Source organism: Artemia sp. Qi Xiang Cuo, chromosome 14, assembly GCF_049724085.1.
Source record: "Artemia sp. Qi Xiang Cuo chromosome 14, ASM4972408v1, whole genome shotgun sequence".
NCBI lineage: Eukaryota > Metazoa > Arthropoda > Branchiopoda > Anostraca > Artemiidae > Artemia > Artemia sp. Qi Xiang Cuo.
In genome coordinates this window covers 27,104,989-27,124,291 of record NC_142807.1, presented here as the reverse complement: position 1 = coordinate 27,124,291, position 19,303 = coordinate 27,104,989, and the positions used below count along the sequence as shown (strand labels likewise).

At 35.7% G+C, this 19,303-nt stretch overlaps 1 protein-coding gene across 2 annotated transcripts in view; it reads right to left on the bottom strand.

Annotated features, from left to right (window-relative positions):
- The window catches only part of LOC148944323 (farnesyl diphosphate synthase-like), a 169,224-nt gene that overhangs the window by 39,336 nt on the left and 110,585 nt on the right, over window positions 1-19,303 (bottom strand). For both annotated transcript variants that reach the window (XM_089100074.1, XM_089100075.1), the window contains exon 3: window positions 3,071-3,208. In XM_089100074.1, coding sequence (XP_088956200.1) covers window positions 3,071-3,208 — 138 coding nt within the window. The remainder of the gene's footprint in view (window positions 1-3,070; window positions 3,209-19,303) is intronic.

Here is a 19,303-nt window from a genome sequence, read left to right as displayed (position 1 = left end):
CAAAAGTTTTAGTGTCCTTTTTTAGATTCAGAGTGATCGGAGGGTTTATACCCCGCCCCATACCTCGTATTGCCTCGAAATGTATCTAATAGGCATTTTGAGATTGCCATTTGTTGTCTTAGGAACTTCGAAATGAGCTTATTCGATTGAAAATTGAAAGGGCTAGTGCCCTTCTTAATAGCCAAAATTGACTGGAGGGCAACTAACCCCCATCCCACGCCTATCATTTCCTCAAATACATCCAACCAAAATTTGAAATAGCTATTTTTTACAACGCAATTGAAAGGTCCGGAAATTATGTCTTTGAGGATGACAACCTCCCAGAGCCCTCAGGGCAATGGTTATAAGTTATGCCCTGGGGGCATATAAGGTATATATAGAAGGATGATCGTAAAAACTCTGGAATGGGCTCACTTGATTGGAAATAAGATGTTCTAATGCCCTTTTTAACATTCAGAGTGATCAGAGGGTCGATCCCCCCCACCTCTTATTTTCCCGAAATCCATCTGATAGAAATTTTGAGATGGCCATTTGTTTTGTATGGAAACTTCAAAAAGAGCTCATTCGATTGGAAATTGAAAGGGCTAGTGCTCTTACAATAGTTGAAAGTGATTGGAGGGTAACTAACTCCTCTCTCACACCCACCATTTCATAAAACACATCCAATCAACATTTCGAATTAGCCATTTTGTTTAACGTAGTTAAAACGTCTGGAAATTATGTATTTAAGGATGACAATCCCCCTACAGACCTCAAGGCAAGGGCTGTAAGTTATGCCCTGGGGGCATATAAGGTTTATATAGAAAGGGCGATTGTATAAACTTTGGAGGGGGCTCATTGAATTGATAATCAGAAGTTTTAGTGCCCCTTTTAGAATTAAGAGTGATCGGAGGGTGGATACCCCCCCCCCCACTCCTCATTGTTTCCCGAAATGCTTGTGATAGAAATTTTTTGATGGCCATTTGTTGTCTTAGAAACTTCAAAAAGAGCTCTTTCAATTGGAAAGTGATAGGGCTAGTGCCCCTTTTAATAGTCGAAAGCGATTGGAGGGCAAACAACCCCCATCCCACGCCCACCATTTCCCCAGACCCATCCAGTCCAAATTCTTATATATCCATTTTGTTCAACGTAATTGAAAGATCCAGAGATTATGTGTTTGAGGATGACAACCCCCAGGGCAAGGGATGTAAGTTATGCCCTGGGGTCAGAAGGTATATATAGAAACGGTGATCGTATAAACTGGGGGGGGGGGGCTCATTGGATTGGTAGTCAGAGGTTCTAGTGCCCTTTTAACATTCAAAGTGATCAGAGGGTGGACCCCCCCCCCGCACCTCCTATCTTCCCGAAATGCGTCTGATAGAAATTTTGAGATGGCCATCTGTTGTCGGTAAAAATTCAAAAACAGCTCATTGGATTGTAAATTGAAAGAACTAGTATCCTTTTTAATATTAAAAGTGATTGAAGAGCAACAAACCCCCTCCCACGCCTACCATTTCCCCAAACATATCCAATAAAAATTCTGAGATAGCCATTTTGTTCAACGTAATTAAAAGGTCTGGAAACTATGTCTTCGAGGAGGGCGAACCCCCACAGACCTCAGGGCAAAGGCTGTAAGTTATACTAAGGGGGCATGTAAGGTATATACAGAAAGGGTGATCGTATAACCTTTGGAGGGGGAACGTTGGATTGGTAACTGAAGTTCTATTGCTCTTTTTAAGATTCAGAGTGATCAGAGGATGGATACAGGCCCCCATCTCGTATTTTCCCGAAATGTATCTGATTGGAATTTTGAGATGTCTATTTGTTGTCGTAGAAACTTCGAAAACATTTCATTAGATTGGAAATTGAAAGGGCCAGTGCGATTTTTAATTGCCGAAAGGGATTGGAGGGCAACTAACCTCCCTCCCACGCCCACCATTTCCCCAAACCCTTCCAGTCCAAATTTTTAGATATCCATTTTGTTCAACGTAATTGAAAGATCCGGAAATTATGTCTTTCAGGAAGACAAACCCCCTCCCACGCCTACCATTTCCCCAAACATATCCTATAAAAATTCTGAGATAGCCATTCTATTCAACGTAATTGAAAGGTCTGGATATTATGTCTTTGAGAATGTTAAACCCCCACAGACCTCAGGGCAAAGGCTGTAAGTTATACTCAAGGGGCATATAAGGTATATATAGAAAGGGTGATCGTATAACCTTTGGAGGGGAAGCGTTGAATTGGTAACCAGAAGTTCTATTGCTCTTTTTAAGATTCATAGTGATCGGAGGATGGATACAACCCTCACCTCGTATTTTCCCGAAATGTATCTGATTTGAATTTTGAGATTCATTTGTTGCATTTGTGAGATGCATTTGTTGTCGTAGAAACTTCAAAAACAGTTCATTAGCTTGGAAATTGAAAGGGCCAGTGCTATTTTTAATTGCTGAAAGTGGTTGGAGGGCAACTAACCCCCCTCCCACGTCCACCATTGTCCCAAAAACATCCAATAAAAATTTCTAGATAGCTATTTTGTTCAACGTAATTAAAAGGTTCGGAAATTATATCTTTGAGGATGGTAAAACCCCAACAGCCCTCAGGGCAAGAGTTGCAAGTTGTGCCCTAGGGGTATATGGGGTATATATAGAAAGGATGATCGTATAAACCTTGGCGGGGACTCATTGGATTCGTTATCTGAAGTTTTAGTGCCATTCTTAAGACTCAGTTCTGCATTCATTTACTTTGTCATGGGGGATGCATTCCTTCTGTTGATGTCAAGGTGACAAGGCAAATCCGTAATTCGCTCTTAATACCTTCACGAGGAAACATCCAAGACAGGAAAATTGATAAATAGGTTCGTATCATGTCTGTTTGGAACCGTCAGCCTCAAAAGATGGTCCCATCAAAATCGTTTGTTGATTTTTCACGAGTAGTTTCAATGTTTAGAAATTTAGAGATGTTTAGCACAAAATTCAGCTATGCAACTAAGCTAAAGGTTATCTGTAGATCGTTATCTGTATCTAGCATTTATTTTGAAGTGCCTGATGCTGAGGAGAATGTATCAAAGTAAGAACAAAAATTAATTTACCATTTCTGCAGCCCAGGCAACAAGGAAAGCATCTTGGAGCTCGGTTTGGTCAATTTTTCCATCCTTCAAGATTAGTAAGCTCTCCAATATAGTCAGTCCTCGACGCATTTTCCCACCACTACAGTTAATTTCGAGAACCTGAAAAATAGCCCATGAAACAAACAGCTAACAGTAACTAACTGTAAGTAACGAACTTTGATAATAATGTATACATCAAAAGAATATATGGTGAAAAGAATATACATCACTTTATATGGTGATTATAAATATGCAAAATTCACTAAGTTTAAAGTTACCCATTAAAAGGTTTGAGCCTGAAAATGTTTGCTAAATTTACCAAAAAGCTATTTTTTTTAAGGTGTTTAAAGTCCCTATCTAAAAAAAAAATAAATACGAAATTGTGTATTTTTCTCGAGAAGGCGTGTCGTGGGTTGATAATTGTTTTATTATTTTTGTTTTTGCCTGGTAGGACTGTATCAAACCAAGTGTCCTAGCATCTTAGTGAAAGGTCTGTTCAAATTCAAATAAAATTCTAAAAAATATCGTATCACAAGAGAGTTTTATTTTATGCCATTTTATGGCACAAAACTAAATGGTTCCACGAAGAGGACCAAAAGACTATCAGTTGCAAATTGTGAAATACCCAATCTATTTAAATTTTCAAAAAGCTATGAAATCAGCTCCTCAGTATAGGCAGGGACGCCAATTAGGGGGGGCAGGGGGGCCATTGCCCCCCTAGACTTTGAAAATTACCTTCTTATTTATATTTCACAGCTATTTTCTATTTTAGCTATGTGCTATATTAAACCAGCAACTGGTCCAATAAATACGACCAACAAACTGGTGCCCTAATTATATAATCTTGTTTTGAAATGTCTAAGAGCAAGCGCGTCTACACTATTTTATTTCCGAGTAGGGTTCATTCAAAACTAAGCTTCATGTGGTCAGTACCCGTTTCGTTATTGTTCTTGTGAAGAATTCGTTGTAAACTATGAGTTTTGTATATTGCCTTATTTAGTAGCTGGGAAAGGAAATGTGTTCTAGGGATTCAAGGAGTTTTGGTCAGCAGATTCTTGACATTGTTGAAAAGTTTATGGGATGACTAGTCCCAGTGGAGTGTATGGGACTGTCGTGAACAGGAAATGTAAGTGATTGGTTTATGGGGTTTCTAAGCGGGGTAGTTTTACTGTGGAGTATGGGAGTGATTTTCTAAGTGATTTTCTACGTGTTTCTTCAGTTCTTCTCTTGCCGTGTCTGAGTGAAGCCATTGTCTACTACTCGTTTAACTATGAGTAAAAAGCGACAACAAACTTTGGTTTTTTTTTGGTGAATATGCGGAAGAAAAATGAAGAAACTTTAGTGCAAGAAACTGGCAATAGTGTCAGCGCCCAAAGTCTCGGGTTAGTTGAGATAAATTCCCCAACCTGTGACAGAATTTCGAAAACTAGCGGAACAATAAATGGCTCAGATCAACATGAAAGTTCGGTCTGCATCGCTGAACCCCTTGCGGGTTCCAGTAGCAGTCAAGAAACTCTCTCAGATATCTCTAGGACGCGTCACGACAAACCAGCTCAACCTATTCTTGAGAGATATCCGGCTTCCACTTCTAACGGAAGGAAATTCAGTGTACATTACTATAAGACTTATGAATGGAATGAATACTCAAAAAACTTGAATTCCATGTTTTTTTGTTTGCCGCCATTTTTCTATGGGGACACTAAGTGCTGGAGAAACTGCTGGAAAAAGGGCTTTCATTGAGTCAGGATTTTGCAAGTGGAAAGACAGTTCTGCTCTATTAAAGCAACATGATGGTTCTGAAAGACATAGGCATTGTATTTCAGCATGGACGGAATTTAAGATAATGAGTACTGATACTTCGAAATCTGTAGCGAATGCCTTAATTCAATCCAGATCTCAAGATGTTCAGGAAAATAGAGATCATGTGAAGTACATTTTTTGCGGTATTTGCTTTCTTGGCCACCAGGGTCTTGCTTTGAGGGGTCATGACGAATCAGAAACATCTGCAAACCGGGATAATTAGGTTGAATTGATGGAGGAAATGTCTAAAGGCGACGAAAAGCTGAAGGCCAAGTTACAGCGCCGATATGGTCACTATTGCAGTCATCAGAACCAAAATGACGCAGTTACACTGATAGAAAATGCCTTGTGCCAAGATGTTATTTCAGAAGTAAAATCAGCTAATTACTTCGCTATTCTTGTCGACGAGACAAAAGATGTTTCTAGAAAAGAACAATTAGCGATCCTACTCAGGTACATATCAAATGGAAAAGTAGTGGAGCGACCAATCGGCTGCTATAACATGCACAAATTAGACGCCGAGAGCTTATCCACATCGATTTGTGAAACTATAGAACAGCTTGGTGTAGATTCGATGCTGTGTATTGCCCAATGTCATGATGGCGCATCCGTTATGAGTGGGGAATTTAACGGAGTTCAAGCAAAGATTAGGGAGAAGGTGCCTCATGCAGTTTATGTACACTGTCACGCCCACAGATTAAACTTGGTTTTGACTGACTACCTAAAAAATATCAGCGAACTTTCTGAATTTTTCTCTGTGGTGCAAAGACTTAACGCATTTATATCATGCAGCAATACTCGTCACGAGCTATTTGTGGAATCCCAGCGTATTAGCGGTCAAAAAGTCTTGGAGCTAGAGAGGACCGTCCAGACTCGCTGGTTTTACGTAGTCCGCTCTCTTTCGAAGGTGAAGGTCAGATTTTACTGTATTGTTGCTGTGCTTGCCGCAGTCTCTGATAGTTTCAACGGCGAGGCAGCCTGTGAAGCAAAAGGACTACTGGACAAAATCAACTCTGCCTCTTTTGTTTTAACTTTACACATAGTGGAAAAAGTATTAGTCATTGTAAATTGTTTATAAGAGCAACTTCAATCCGGAAGTTTCTTGATTTATAAGGCACTTGCACTGATTTCTGGGACATATGAGACACTCAAAAAGCTGAGAAATGATAACGAATGGAACAACTTAAGCAAAAACATATCTGAATTCTTAGCTTTAAACGATATCCAGGAATCGAAATCTCCACAATCTAAAACCAGTGCTCGAAACAAGAGAAGTCAAGCCATTTCCATTCGTCTCAAAGCCTTTCTTTCAAACTCAACAACCGGTAAACGCAATATCAGTCAGCCAGTTGAATCAGAGTGCAATCAACTTCTGTATTTTCAGGTAATAGATTGTTTGACAAGTGAGATGAGCCAATATTTCCTGTTAAATATGTCTTTGCTCAATACTTTATCTGCCTTTAACCCCTCAAGTTCCGATTTTCTCAAATTTTCAAAAGGAGAAAGAGCTATGTGCCATTATCAAGAGATTCTCGGTGTCGACGACCATGCCACACAATCCCAGCTTTCTCTTGCAAAGCTGCATCTGTCAAAAAGTGATATTTCAAAAATGGATCTTCTTTGAGCTATCAAAATCTTATCCGACCTCCCAATCGCCTATTCTGTAGTACTAAAATTGATAAAGTTAGTTGCTACTTTGCCTATGACCACTGCTAGTAATGAGCTATTCTTCTCGGCAGTAGGGCGTGTGAAAGACTATCTGCGATCGACGATGGGAAACGACAGACTCAGTGATCTCATGATAATAGCCGTTAAAAAGGAGGAGGTACAGAAACTGGATTTGGATAGATTAGTCGACGATTTTGCCAAGCAGCGACCTCGCCGCTACTCCTTGTCTTAGGTATGTTTGCTAAATGTTTTTCTTTTTTTTTGCATCTTAATAAAAAAAAAATCGAAGAAAAATCCTTGCCCCCCCCTACATTTTCGTGAATTGGCGCCACTGAGTATAGGCGGCATAATACCATGCAATGGCAAGTTCACTCTCAAAGACACATACAGTCTATTCAAAACAAACGGTTAGGGCTTATTTTCTGCCTCAAATATACGATTTCACAGCAATCCTAGAGCTATAACGTGCATCAAGAGACAAAGGTAATTAAAAAATTGCCTTCATTAGCTTCGGATCCGTCTATTCACCAAAGCAGAATTAAAATGTAGCAATTAGTTTTTCTTGGAGAATGGTGTAAACTTACTTAAAATAAAAATGCCTATTTTGCGTGTTTTGGCACATTTCTGATGTATTTTTTTTTAATCTAACAAAAATCTGATTTTAAAAACGTAGTTCAGGAGATGGTTAAATCTGAATCTCAGCTATCAAGAAATATAGATTATTTGATTCTATTTTTGTTCATTTTTGATTTAATAGAGTTCTTTACTTTTTTTTGAAAAACTTATTTTGGGCAAAAGTTTTTTTTGAATAATATCATTATACATCAAATATTCAATTTGATGTAGTTTATACCTTCCAAGACTATCCAAGACGCATATAGTTTTCAGTAAAGCGCCAATGACGCTGTAGGTTTTAGACTTTTACAGTGAGAGAAGGAGGCGATACCCAAACTCTTGTTTGTAGTGATTTTTGTTAGTTTCAAGCTTGATTTGCATATTCAATTGAAGTTTCACTCGTTATAAGATTTATTTAGCCATTTACATTAATATCTATTGTATGTTTGTTTGCATTGATTGTTTATTTAATTTCTTTTCGTTTTAAGTTTCATTTGTACTTCAATATCAAAATATTTTTTCGTTTTAAGCTTGATTTTCATATTCAATCTAAGTATTACTCGCTTTAAGATCTAGTTATTGATTTATATTATTACTTGTTGTATGTTATGTGCTATGATTGTTCATTTAATTTCTGTTCGATTTGGGTTTCATTTATTCTTTAATAGTAATTTCTGGTCATTTTGAGTTTGAATTTTAACAGGTATTTGCATCTGCTGAGCTTAAATTTAAAACGAACTGTACTTTTCCTTCAAAAAATTGTTTTCCGAAAAGTTTGTTTTTTTAATTAATCTTTGTTCGTTTTTGATTACCAAAAGCTTTAAGTTTTTAAAAATTCCTTATTTCAAAATCAAACTTTAAAAAAAAATATCAAATGTTGTTGAAAGTATCAAAACTGTATCAGAGTAGCAATATCAAAGTGAAAAATTGGGTTTGTCTCAACCCCGGAGTTTTTATTATCTGATGTTTGAACTATTTTTAGCAAAATGGCTATCTCAAAATTTTTATCGGATAGTTTTGGGGAAAGAAGGGCATAGGGGGGCTAATTGCCCTTTCGTCTTTTATGACTCCTTATAAGTGAACTAGAACTTTCTATTTTCAATCAAATGAGCCCTCTCTGAAGTTTATACGAGCATCCCTTCTATAAGAACCATATATATATATGTATATATGTATATATATATATATATATATATATATATATATATATATATATATATATATATATATATATATATATATATATATATATATATATATATATATATATATATATATATATATATATATATATATATATATATATATATATATATATATACATATATATATATATATATATATATATATATATATATATATATATATATATATATATATATATATATATATATATATATATATATATATATATATATATATATATATATATATATTTATATATATATATATATATATATATATATATATATATATATATATATATATATATATATATATATATATATATATATATATATATATATATATATATATATATATATATATATATATATATATATATATATATATATATATATATATATATATGTATATATATATACATATAGTAAGTTTTTTACTGTTTTGAAAAATGAAGTTGTGAGACAGAGTTAAACTTTAGCGTAAAGAGCGAGGCGTTGAGGACGTTGAGGAGGGGACAGCCCCTTTCATATACGGAATAATTTCTGTTTGTTTTAAGTTTTAATGTTGCTCCTTACTTTCAGTTTAAAAAGCTTGTTTTTTTTTTTATTTAATTTATGATCGTTTTTTAGTTAATGCAACTTTTATTTTGGCTAAACGTCATTTAATAATTAAACAAAATTTTCATAAAAATTTTACACTTCTTTTGCTAAATGGCTGTCTCCATTTATTTGGTATTTTCCATTTTTTGCCAGAAGAAAGATCACGGATGCGTGTTTATTTTTTTATTTTATTTTTTTTTCTTTTCCCCAGGGGTGATCGTATCGATCCAGTGGTCCTAGAATATCGTGGGAGGCCTCATTGGAACGAAAATTAAAAGTTCTAGTGCCCTTTTTAAGTAAACAAAAAAAATGGAGGGCAACTAGGTCCCCTCCCACGCTCATTTTTTTCCCAAAGTCACCTGATAAAAATTTTGAGATAGCCATTTTGTTCAGCATGGTCAAACATATTATAAATATGTCTTCTAGGATGAATTAATCCCTCGAAGCCCCCAGGGGGAGGGCTGAAAGTTACGAGCATCCCTTCCATAAGAACCATATTTGCTCCCAGGGCATAACTTACAAAGCCTGCCCCCGGGCCCTGGGGGTTTGTGTCGACACCGGAGATTTGTTATATGATATTTGAACTATTTTTAACAAAATAGGTATCTCTAAATTTTTATCGGATGCATTTGGGAAAAAAGGGCGTGGGGGGGGGGGGGCTGGTTACCCACCAATATCTTTTTACGCTTAAAAAGTGAACTAGAACTTTCAATTTCCAATCAAATGAGCCATCTCTGAAGGTTATTTACGAGCATTCCTTCCATAAGAACCATATATGCTCCCAGGGCATAACTTATAACCCTTGCCCTGAAGACTGTGGGTTGTGTGTCCTGCTCAAAGATATATTTTCCAGAACTTTCAACTACATTGAACAAAATGGCCATCTCAAAATTTTGATTGGATATGTTTGGAGATATGGTGGGCGTGGAAGGGGTGTTAGTTGCCTTCCAATAACCTTCGACTATTAAAAAGGGCACTAGCCATTTATATTTCCAATCGAATGAGCCGTTTTTAAAGTTTCTACCTCAACGCTTTCTATAAAAACCTTATATGCCCCCAGGGCATAGCTTACAACCCTTGCCCCCAGGGCATAACTTACAAAGCCTGCCCCCGGGCCCTGGGAGGTTGTGTCGACATCGGAGATTTGTTATATGATATTTGAACTATTTTTAACAAAATAGCTATCTCAAAATTTTTATCGGATGCATTTGGGAAAAAACGGCGTGGGGGGGGGGGCTGGTTACCCTCCGATATCTTTTGACGCTTAAAAAGTGAACTAGAACTTTCAATTTCCAATCAAATGAGCCATCTCTGAAGGTTATTTACGAGCATTCCTTCCATAAGAACCTTATATGCCCCCAGGGCATAACTTATAACCCTTGCCCTGAAGACTGTGGGTGGAGTGTCCTGCTCAAAGATATATTTTCCAGAACTTTCAACTACATTGAACAAAATGGCCATCTCAAAATTTTGATTGGATATATTTGGAGATATGGTGGGCGTGGAAGGGGTGTTAGTTGCCTTCCAATAACCTTCGACTATTAAAAAGGGCACTAGCCATTTATATTTCCAATCGAATGAGCCGTTTTTGAAGTTTCTACCTCAACGCTTTCTATAAAAACCTTATACGCCCCCAGGGCATAGCTTACAACCCTTGCCCTTAGGGCTGTTGGGGGTTTGTCATCCTCAAAGACCTTATTTCCAGAATTTTCAACTACGTTGAACAAAATATTTATCTCAACATTTTGATTGCATGTATTTGTGGAAAAAGTGGGCGTGAGAGGGGGGTTAGTTGCCCTCCAATCACCTTTGCCTATGAAAAAGGGCACTATCCCTTTGAATTTCCAATCGAATGAGTCGTTTTTGAAGTTTCTACGACAAAGCTTTCTATAAAACCATATATGCCCCCAGGGAATACCTTACGACCCCTGCCCTGAGGGCTGTGGGGGGAGTTTCCTGCCCTGAGTTTTGGGGAAATTGTGGGGAAATTGTGGGCGTGGAAGGGGTAAGAGTTGCCTTCCAATCACTTTAGACCCTTAATAAGGGCACTAGAACTCTCGATTTCCAATAGAATGAGCACCCCTTGAAGTTTATACGACGACCCATTCCACATGAAGAGCATCTGAGAAAAAAAAAATAAAATGATAGAACATTGGAGCCGTATGGCCATTACTATTGGCAACGATATAGCGTTGCCTCTGATAAACGAGGATTTCAAGTTTTACCGAACTTGAGTCAATAAAAATAAGTAAATTTATTAATTATATAATATAGTACTCGAAGGACGGCCAACTTTATTGTTCATATTATTGTAAATCGAAGACTGACATAATCAATACAAGATACTAGGGCATATAGGAATGCTGTTAATCAAAGACTGATATAATCAATACAAGATACTAGAACATATAGGAATGCTAGTGTCTAAAGTTAATTAAACCAAAAATTTAGCAAGCCTATGTATTTCAGAAAGCCTATGTATTTCAGAAATGGCTAAATAAATCTTATAACGAGTGAAACTTCAATTGAATATGCAAATCAAACTTGAAACTAACAAAAATCTCTACAAACAAGAGTTTGAGTATCGCCTCCTTCTCTCACTGTAAAAGTCTAAAACCTACTGTGTCATTGGCGCTTTACTGAAAACTATATGCGTCTTGAACAGTCTTGGAAGGTATAAACTACATCAAATTGAATATTTGATGTATAATTATATTATTCAAAAAAAACTTTTGCCCAAAATAAGTTTTTTAAAAAAAAGTAAAGAACTCCATTAAACCAAAAATGAACAAAAATAGAATGAAATAATCTACCCAGCATTCAACTACCACAAATCAATATCAACAAATAAATGAAACCCAAAACAAACAGAAATTAAAATAAGTTAAACTCAAAACGAGCAGGGTTCTAAACCCTATGCTTTCTAAAAGCCAGAATATAATTTGTACTTTACTGAAAAAATTCAAATGAATTTACTGAAAAAAATGTGCAGTGTCAGTTTAATATACATATCCTGGCATTTATTCCTTAAAATCTTAATTAATTTTTGATTTCTTGAAGTTATAAAAGTGGAAACATTGAAAATATTTTTTTCAGTAAAGTAAAAATTATATATTGCTCGTTTATAGTTTGACTTATTTTAATTTCTGTTTGTTTTAAGTTCCATTGATTTATTGATACTGATTTGTGGTAGTTGTATGCTTGGAAGATTATTTGATTCTATTTTTGTTCATTTTTGGTTTAATGGAGTTCTTTACTTTTTTTTTTGAAAAACTTATATTGTGCAAAAAATTTTTGATTAATTTCTGTTCGTTTTATATTGACATAGTATTTTTCAGGGAGAAAGACTGGGCCTCTCCTGAAGCTAAACAACCATCCCTTCCATAAAAACCTTTAATACCCCCTGGGCATAACTTACAACCCTTGTCCCTAATCTCTGGGGTTTCTTTCAACCCAAAAATCCTTGTTATATGATATTTTGACTATTTTGAATAGAACGGCTATCTCAAAATTCCTGTTAGACGCATTTTGGAACAATATGACGTGTGTGTAGGGGGAAGAGGGTAGCTACCCTCTGATCACTTTGACTCTTGAAAAGGGCATTAGAGCGTCTGATTACCAATCCAAGTCAATCCTCTTTGAAGTTTATATGACCAGACTTTCTATAAAAACCCTACATGTCCCCAGGGCAAAACTTACAACCCTTGCCCTGAGGGGTGGGGAGGATTTGTTATCCTCAAAGACACAATTTCCAGACCTTCCTGATAGGCTTAACAAAATGACTATATCGAACTTTTGATCGGAAGTGTTTGAGGAAATGATAGGCGTGGAGGGAGAAATTTACCCTCTGATCACTTTGGACTAGTAAAAAAGGCAATTGTCCTCTCAATTTCCAATCAAATGAGCCCTTTTTTAAAGTTTCTACGACAAAATTTCTATAAAAACGATAAATGCCCCAAAGGCCTAACTTAAGACCCTTGTCCTGAGGGCTATGGGGGAGGGTTGTCATCCTCAAAGACATAATTTCCAGAAATCTCAACTACCTTGATTAAAATGGCCATGTCAAAATGCTGATCTGAAATGTTTGGGGAAATGATGGGCGTGGGGGGGGGGATTTTCCTTCCGATTTCTTTTAACTATTAAAAAGGGCAATAGCCCTCTCAATTTCCAATCAAAAGAGCCCTTTTTAAGTTTTTACGACATCACTTTCTATATGACATTTTATGCCCCAGGGCATAACTTACAACCTTAGCCCTGAGGGCTCTGGGGGGTTTTCATACTCAAAAACATAATTTTTGTACCCTTCAACTACGTTCAACAAAATTGCTATATCAAAATATTGATCGGAAGTGTTTGGGGAAATGATGCGTATAGGGGGGGGGGTATTCGTCTTCCGATCGCCTTTGACTATTAATAAGAGCACTATCCCTCTCAATTCCAATAATAAAAACCTTATATGCCCCCAGGGCATAACGTGCCACCTTTGCACTGAGGGTTGTGGGGGGGGGGTTGTCATCCTCAAAGACCTAATTTCCAGAACTTGAAACTACGTTAAACAAAATGGCCATCTCAAAATTTTGATTGAATGTGTTAAATACATTCTTAGACCACACTGGCTATACATGACAAATGAAACTCAGAGAGGAAAGAAAATAACAAAATGAAAAATAAAATAAAAAAAGGTGAAAAAACGAGGATTTTGTCAGCCAGTGGAAAACGATGAAGAAGAAGAAATAAGCAAATATTTCGACAAGGACTTCCGCCAAGTCGTCCTCAGTGCCAAACAAAAAAGGAAAAGAAAAAAAAACGAAAATATAACCTTTCGAAGTTTGCCCGACAAAGACAGAACAGACACTAAATAAAAACCAGGCAGGAATCAATGAAAAGGAATTTACTAAGATGATCGAGCAAGAATCTTTTGCCTTGCAATATTTTTAGCTGGTCTACAGTTTCGGTTTTCATTAGATATGCAAAAAGGTTCTTTTAAATTATACCGGGTGAAAATATTGATTGAGTCCTTCAAAAATATACTGTCGTAAATTGGGCTTAATGAAATATCTTCAGTATCTCTATTTATTGCTAAATTTTTGTCCATGTATTTTTTTTATCTCAATTACCTCTTTAAAAGTTTGTGGTAGGCCATTCAGAGTTGATATTAAGGTTATGTCGTCAAAAAGAACCAGATGGGTCAGATTTACGAAAATATACGAAGCCAATGCCGAATCGAAGTTGTCATTGTTATTTTTTAATCTCCGGCTTATCTATTGAAATTTTGTGCTCATGCAAACGTTCACCTAGTTGTTGATGGGTCCTACCGATGTAAAATTTCCCACATTAACACGGGATTCTGCAGACAACACTACCCAGTACAGGATCAGTTTTATTCTTTGCTGAGTTGAAAAAGTGTTCAACTTTTTGTTAGGTTTTGAAAGAAATTAAATTTAAAAAAACAAGTTTTTTAAACTGAAAGTAAGGAGCGACATTAAAACTTAAAACGAACAGAAATTATTCCGTATATGAAAGGGGCTGTCCTCTCCTCAACGCCTCGCTCTTTACGCTAAAGTTTTTTACTGTTTTGAAAAATAAAGTTGTGAGACAGAGTTAAACTTTAGCGTAAAGAGCGAGGCGTTGAGGAGGGGACAGCCCCTTTCATATACGGAATAATTTCTGTTCGTTTTAAGTTTTAATGTCGCTCCTTACTTTCAGTTTAAAAAACTAGTTTTTTTTTATTTAATTTATGATCTTTTTATAGTTAATGCAGCTTTTATTTGGGATCACCGTCATTTAATAAGTAAACAAAATTTGCATAAAAATTTTACACTTCTTTTGCTAAATGGTTGTCTCGAAATTTGGTTCTGACGTAATTTACAAATTAACTTAAGTAGCAAACTTCTATATTCTTATATTTTTTTTCAGGCAAAAAATACGTTGCAGATATAGTTGCAGATTTTTGCTGATATGAGCTTGAAACCTCTGTAATAGGGTTTTCTGATACGCTGAATCTGACGGTGGGATTTTCATTAAAATTCTTTCACTTGTAGGGGATGTTTCCCCCCTCTTCAAAAAATCAGGTAATTTTCTAAGGCTCGTAGCCTTTGATAAGTAATACTAAACTTAATAAAATTTATATATTTAGAATCAGCATTTTAAGCCCATTCTCTTGATACATTTATTAACATCAAAATTTCGTTTTTAAAAGTTTCGATTTCTATTGAGCGGCATCGCTTATTTTTTTTGTATTACGTATATGTTATTACGTATATGAGGGGGTTCTCCCCTTAGTCAATACCACGCTCTTTACGTTAAAAGTAAAAAAAAAATTAATTCACAAACCCCTGAATCACAAAGGCCGTTTAATTAGAATAGATAGTTCTTTTGAAAGCACTAAAAAACTGTAGCGTAAAGAGCGAGGTATTGACTTGGGGGCGAACCCCCTCATATACGTAATAATTTCTGTTCGTTTTAAGTTCTAATATTGCTTCTTACTTTCAGTTAAAAAAACTTGTTTTTTTTAATTTAATTTCTGATCATTTTTTAAATAATGCTTGGAAATCCGGCACTCCCTTCATAGAAATGCCTCTTACCCCAAAGAAACATCCTCCACGGAAAGATTCTCCCGAGTAACCCCCTCCTCCAGCCCCCCCACAAGAAAACAATCCTTCCTGAAAATGGCTGTTTACTTCCCAATAGCCAATAAAATATGTAAGCAATGGGCAAAGTTCATAACTTGCAGCCCTTCCCCTGGGAACTGTGGGGGATTAAGTCATCCTAAAAGACATGTTTATTAGATTTTCGACTATGCTGAGCAAAATAGCTATCACATATTTTAATTGGGTGACTTTGAGAAAAAGGTGAGCGTGGAAAGGGGCCTAGTGGCCTTCCATTTTTTGCAGGGCACGCATCGTAATCTTTCTTCTAGCAAAAAATGCAAATTTCCAACTTTTTGCAGATAGGAGCTTGAAACTTCTTTAATAGGGTTTTCTGACAAGCTGGTGTAATTTTCGTTAAAGTTAATTAAAAATGCAAAATTCCACATATTTGCAGATAGGAGTTTGAAGCTTCTTTAATAATGTTCGTTGATAAGCTGAATCTGATGGTGTGAATTTCGTTACAGTTAATTAAAAAAAATTGCAATTAAAACAAAATTTTATTGTTTAAAAAAAATTGAGTTGTGAGAAAGTCAAACTTTAACGTAAAGAGTGAGGCCTTGAGGAGTGGACAGCCCCTTTCATATACGGAATAATTTCTGTTCATTTTAAGTTTTAACGTCGTTCCTTACTTTCAGTTAAAAAAAACTTATTGTTTTTTATTTCATTTGTGAACGTTTTTGAATTAATGCAGATTTTGATTTTGGCTCACCGTGCATGAATAATTAAAACAAAATTTTCATATTAATTTTACTTTCATTTGGTCAAATGGCTTTTTCTAAAGTTATTTAATGTTATTTACGAACGTTTTTATTAGCAAAGAATATACGTAACTTATGAAATAACTTACGTAACGAACTTCTATATTCATGGATTTTTATTATATATATTAGGGGATTTGGCCCCTGGTCAATGCCTCGCTCTTTACGCTAAAGTTCGAATTTTGTACCAATTCTTTAAAAATGACCCCTTAATCACAAAGGCCGTTAATTAGAATAAATAGCTCTTATGAATGTACTAAAAAATCTTTGGCTTAAAGAGCGAAGCACTGACTAGAAGGTGAACCCAACCATATAGCTAATATTTTTTTGTTCGTTTTAAGTTTTGATGTCGCTCCTTACTTTCAGTTGAAAAACTTGTTTTTTAATATTTAATTTCTGATTTTTTTTTTTAAATAATGATGGGAATTCCGGGGCCCCCTTCATAGCAAAGCCCCTTTTCCCATGAAAACTTCCTTCATGAAAAGATCCTCCCATATACCCCCCGATCCACCCCCCCCCCCCACTACCAGAAAAAATTCCCCCTGAAAACGTCTGTATACTTCCCAATAACCAATACTATATGTTAACATTGGGTAAAGTTCATAATTTTCAGCCCTCCCCCTGGGGGCTTCGAGGGATTAAGTCATCCTACAAGACATATTTATAATATTTTTGACCATGCTGCACAAAATGGCTATCTCAAAATTTTGATCAGGTGACTTTGGGAAAAAATGAGCGTGGGAGGGGACTGGTTGCCCTCCATTTTTTTTGTCACTTAAAAAGGGCACTAGAACTTTTAATTTCCATTCCAATGAGCCCTCCCACGATATTCTAGGACCACTGGGTCGATATGATCACCCCTGGGGAAAAGAAAAAAAAATAAAATAAAAAAATTAACACGCATCCGTGATCTTTCTTCTGGCACAAAATGGAAAATTCCACATTTTTGTAGATAGGAGCTTGAAACCTCTACAGTAGGGTTATCTGATACGCTGAATATGATTGTGTGATTTTCATTGAGGTTCTATAACTTTTAGTGGGTCCTTCCCCCTTTTTTCGAAAATCAGCCAAATTTTCTCAGGCGCGTAACTTTTTATAGGTAAGATTAAACTTGATGAAACTTATATATTTCTAATCAGAATTAAAATCTGATTCTTTTGATGTGTCTATTGGTATGAAAATTCCGTTTTTTAGAGTTTTAGTTACTATTGAGCCGGGTCGCTCCCTACTTACAGTTCGTTACCACGAACTGTTTGACAGAGAGATTATGTTTGTTTTTTTTAATTTTTCCAAGTTTATAGCCAAGTTTCGGGATGTATGATAAAGCGATGAAAGTTTTTTTCTCAGTTGAAGGGGTAACTGAATCAAGGGGGACGAGCTCCCTATTTTGTTGTTTTATGTTTTTTAATCGTCTATCTATGATATTTTCAATAAGTTTGATTGGGTAACCATTGCAGAAAAGAATATCCTTGACATAGTTTAATTCAGAGTTTATATGATTACGGGAACAAATTTTTAAAACTCTGTCGACTAAAGAGATTATTACCCCTCTTTTCACAGAAGGACGGTGATGGGAAGAGAAATGTAGATATTGATCATTATGAGTCGGCTTTCTATGTATAGAAAATTCAAGGCTAGGAGTAGTTTTTATAATCAAAACATCCAAGAATGGCAGCTTACTCGAATCTTCGAGTTCCATTGTGAACTGGAGATTCGAATCAAAAGAGTTCATATGTGCCAAAAAATCTCTTAGAGAGTCTTGTCAATGTTCCCAAACAGAAAGGATATCATCAACGAAACGAAACCAGATAGAGTGTTTTAAGTGGAAACTATTCAATGCAGACTGTTCTATGAAATCCATGTAAAAATTTGCAGAATAAGGAGACAAGACAGTGCCCATGGATAAACCCATGATTTGAAGGAAAAATGTTTTTCGGAATTAAAAATACGAGGAAAAGTTGCTGCAAAGACGAACACGGATCATTATTGTATCAATTTGCAAAGTTTTGTAATCCGACCAAGCTGAATTTTCCTCTAATTTTCTTTGTAAAGCCTGCTCACATTTATAGACATCGCAGGAAGTGTGCATAGAAACTGCATCAAAACTATATAAGATAGTGTTTTCTGTTGTACTTTGATTTTTTAACTTCTCAACAAGATCTATGGAGCGTTTCATATAGGATTTCTGTGTGCTTAAAAGAGGCTTAAAAATGGTGGCTAAAAAACTTCCTATACCCGTAGCTGGAGAGCTATAACATGCTACAATAGGACGTAACGGAATATCTTTCTTATGGATTTTAGGCAAACCATAAAACTTTGGGGCTGAACAACCTTTGGGGTAAAATTTTCTGTACATTTGAGGGGTAATTAGTCTAGTATCTTTTAAAATTCCTAGTTCTTTTCTCAACTGCTGTGTGTATTTGTCCGTGGGATAAATTTTTATTTCTTTTTAAATATTTTTATCCATTAAAAGGGTGTTAACTTTTAATTCATAATCTGCAGAGTTCATAATTACAACTGTGTTTCTCTTGTCCGCTCTCGTAATCACTGTGTTTTTGTCTTTTTTTAAGTTTTGGAGGATTTGATTTTCTCTCTTGGATTGAGTTGAAAGCAACAAAGTTGACCTATAAAAGAGAATACTGTTTACAATTTCACCTCTGGGTAAGTTTGTATTTTCAATTTCACCATGAGAGCTAGAAATAGCAGACTCCATGCCCGAAATAATTTCTGAAGTATTTACGTATATTTGAACCATTGCAAATTTTGGTCCTTTTGAAAGAATACTTAACTCTTTTTAAGTGAAAACATTAGAGCATATGTTTTCCAAAGGAGGGCTGGAACATAATCTAGGAAGGAAAATCCGAATTTACTGAAACTGTTGAAATTCCAGTTTTGAGAATTTTCTCGATAAACGAGTTTTTGCTAAATGGAATATGTGTC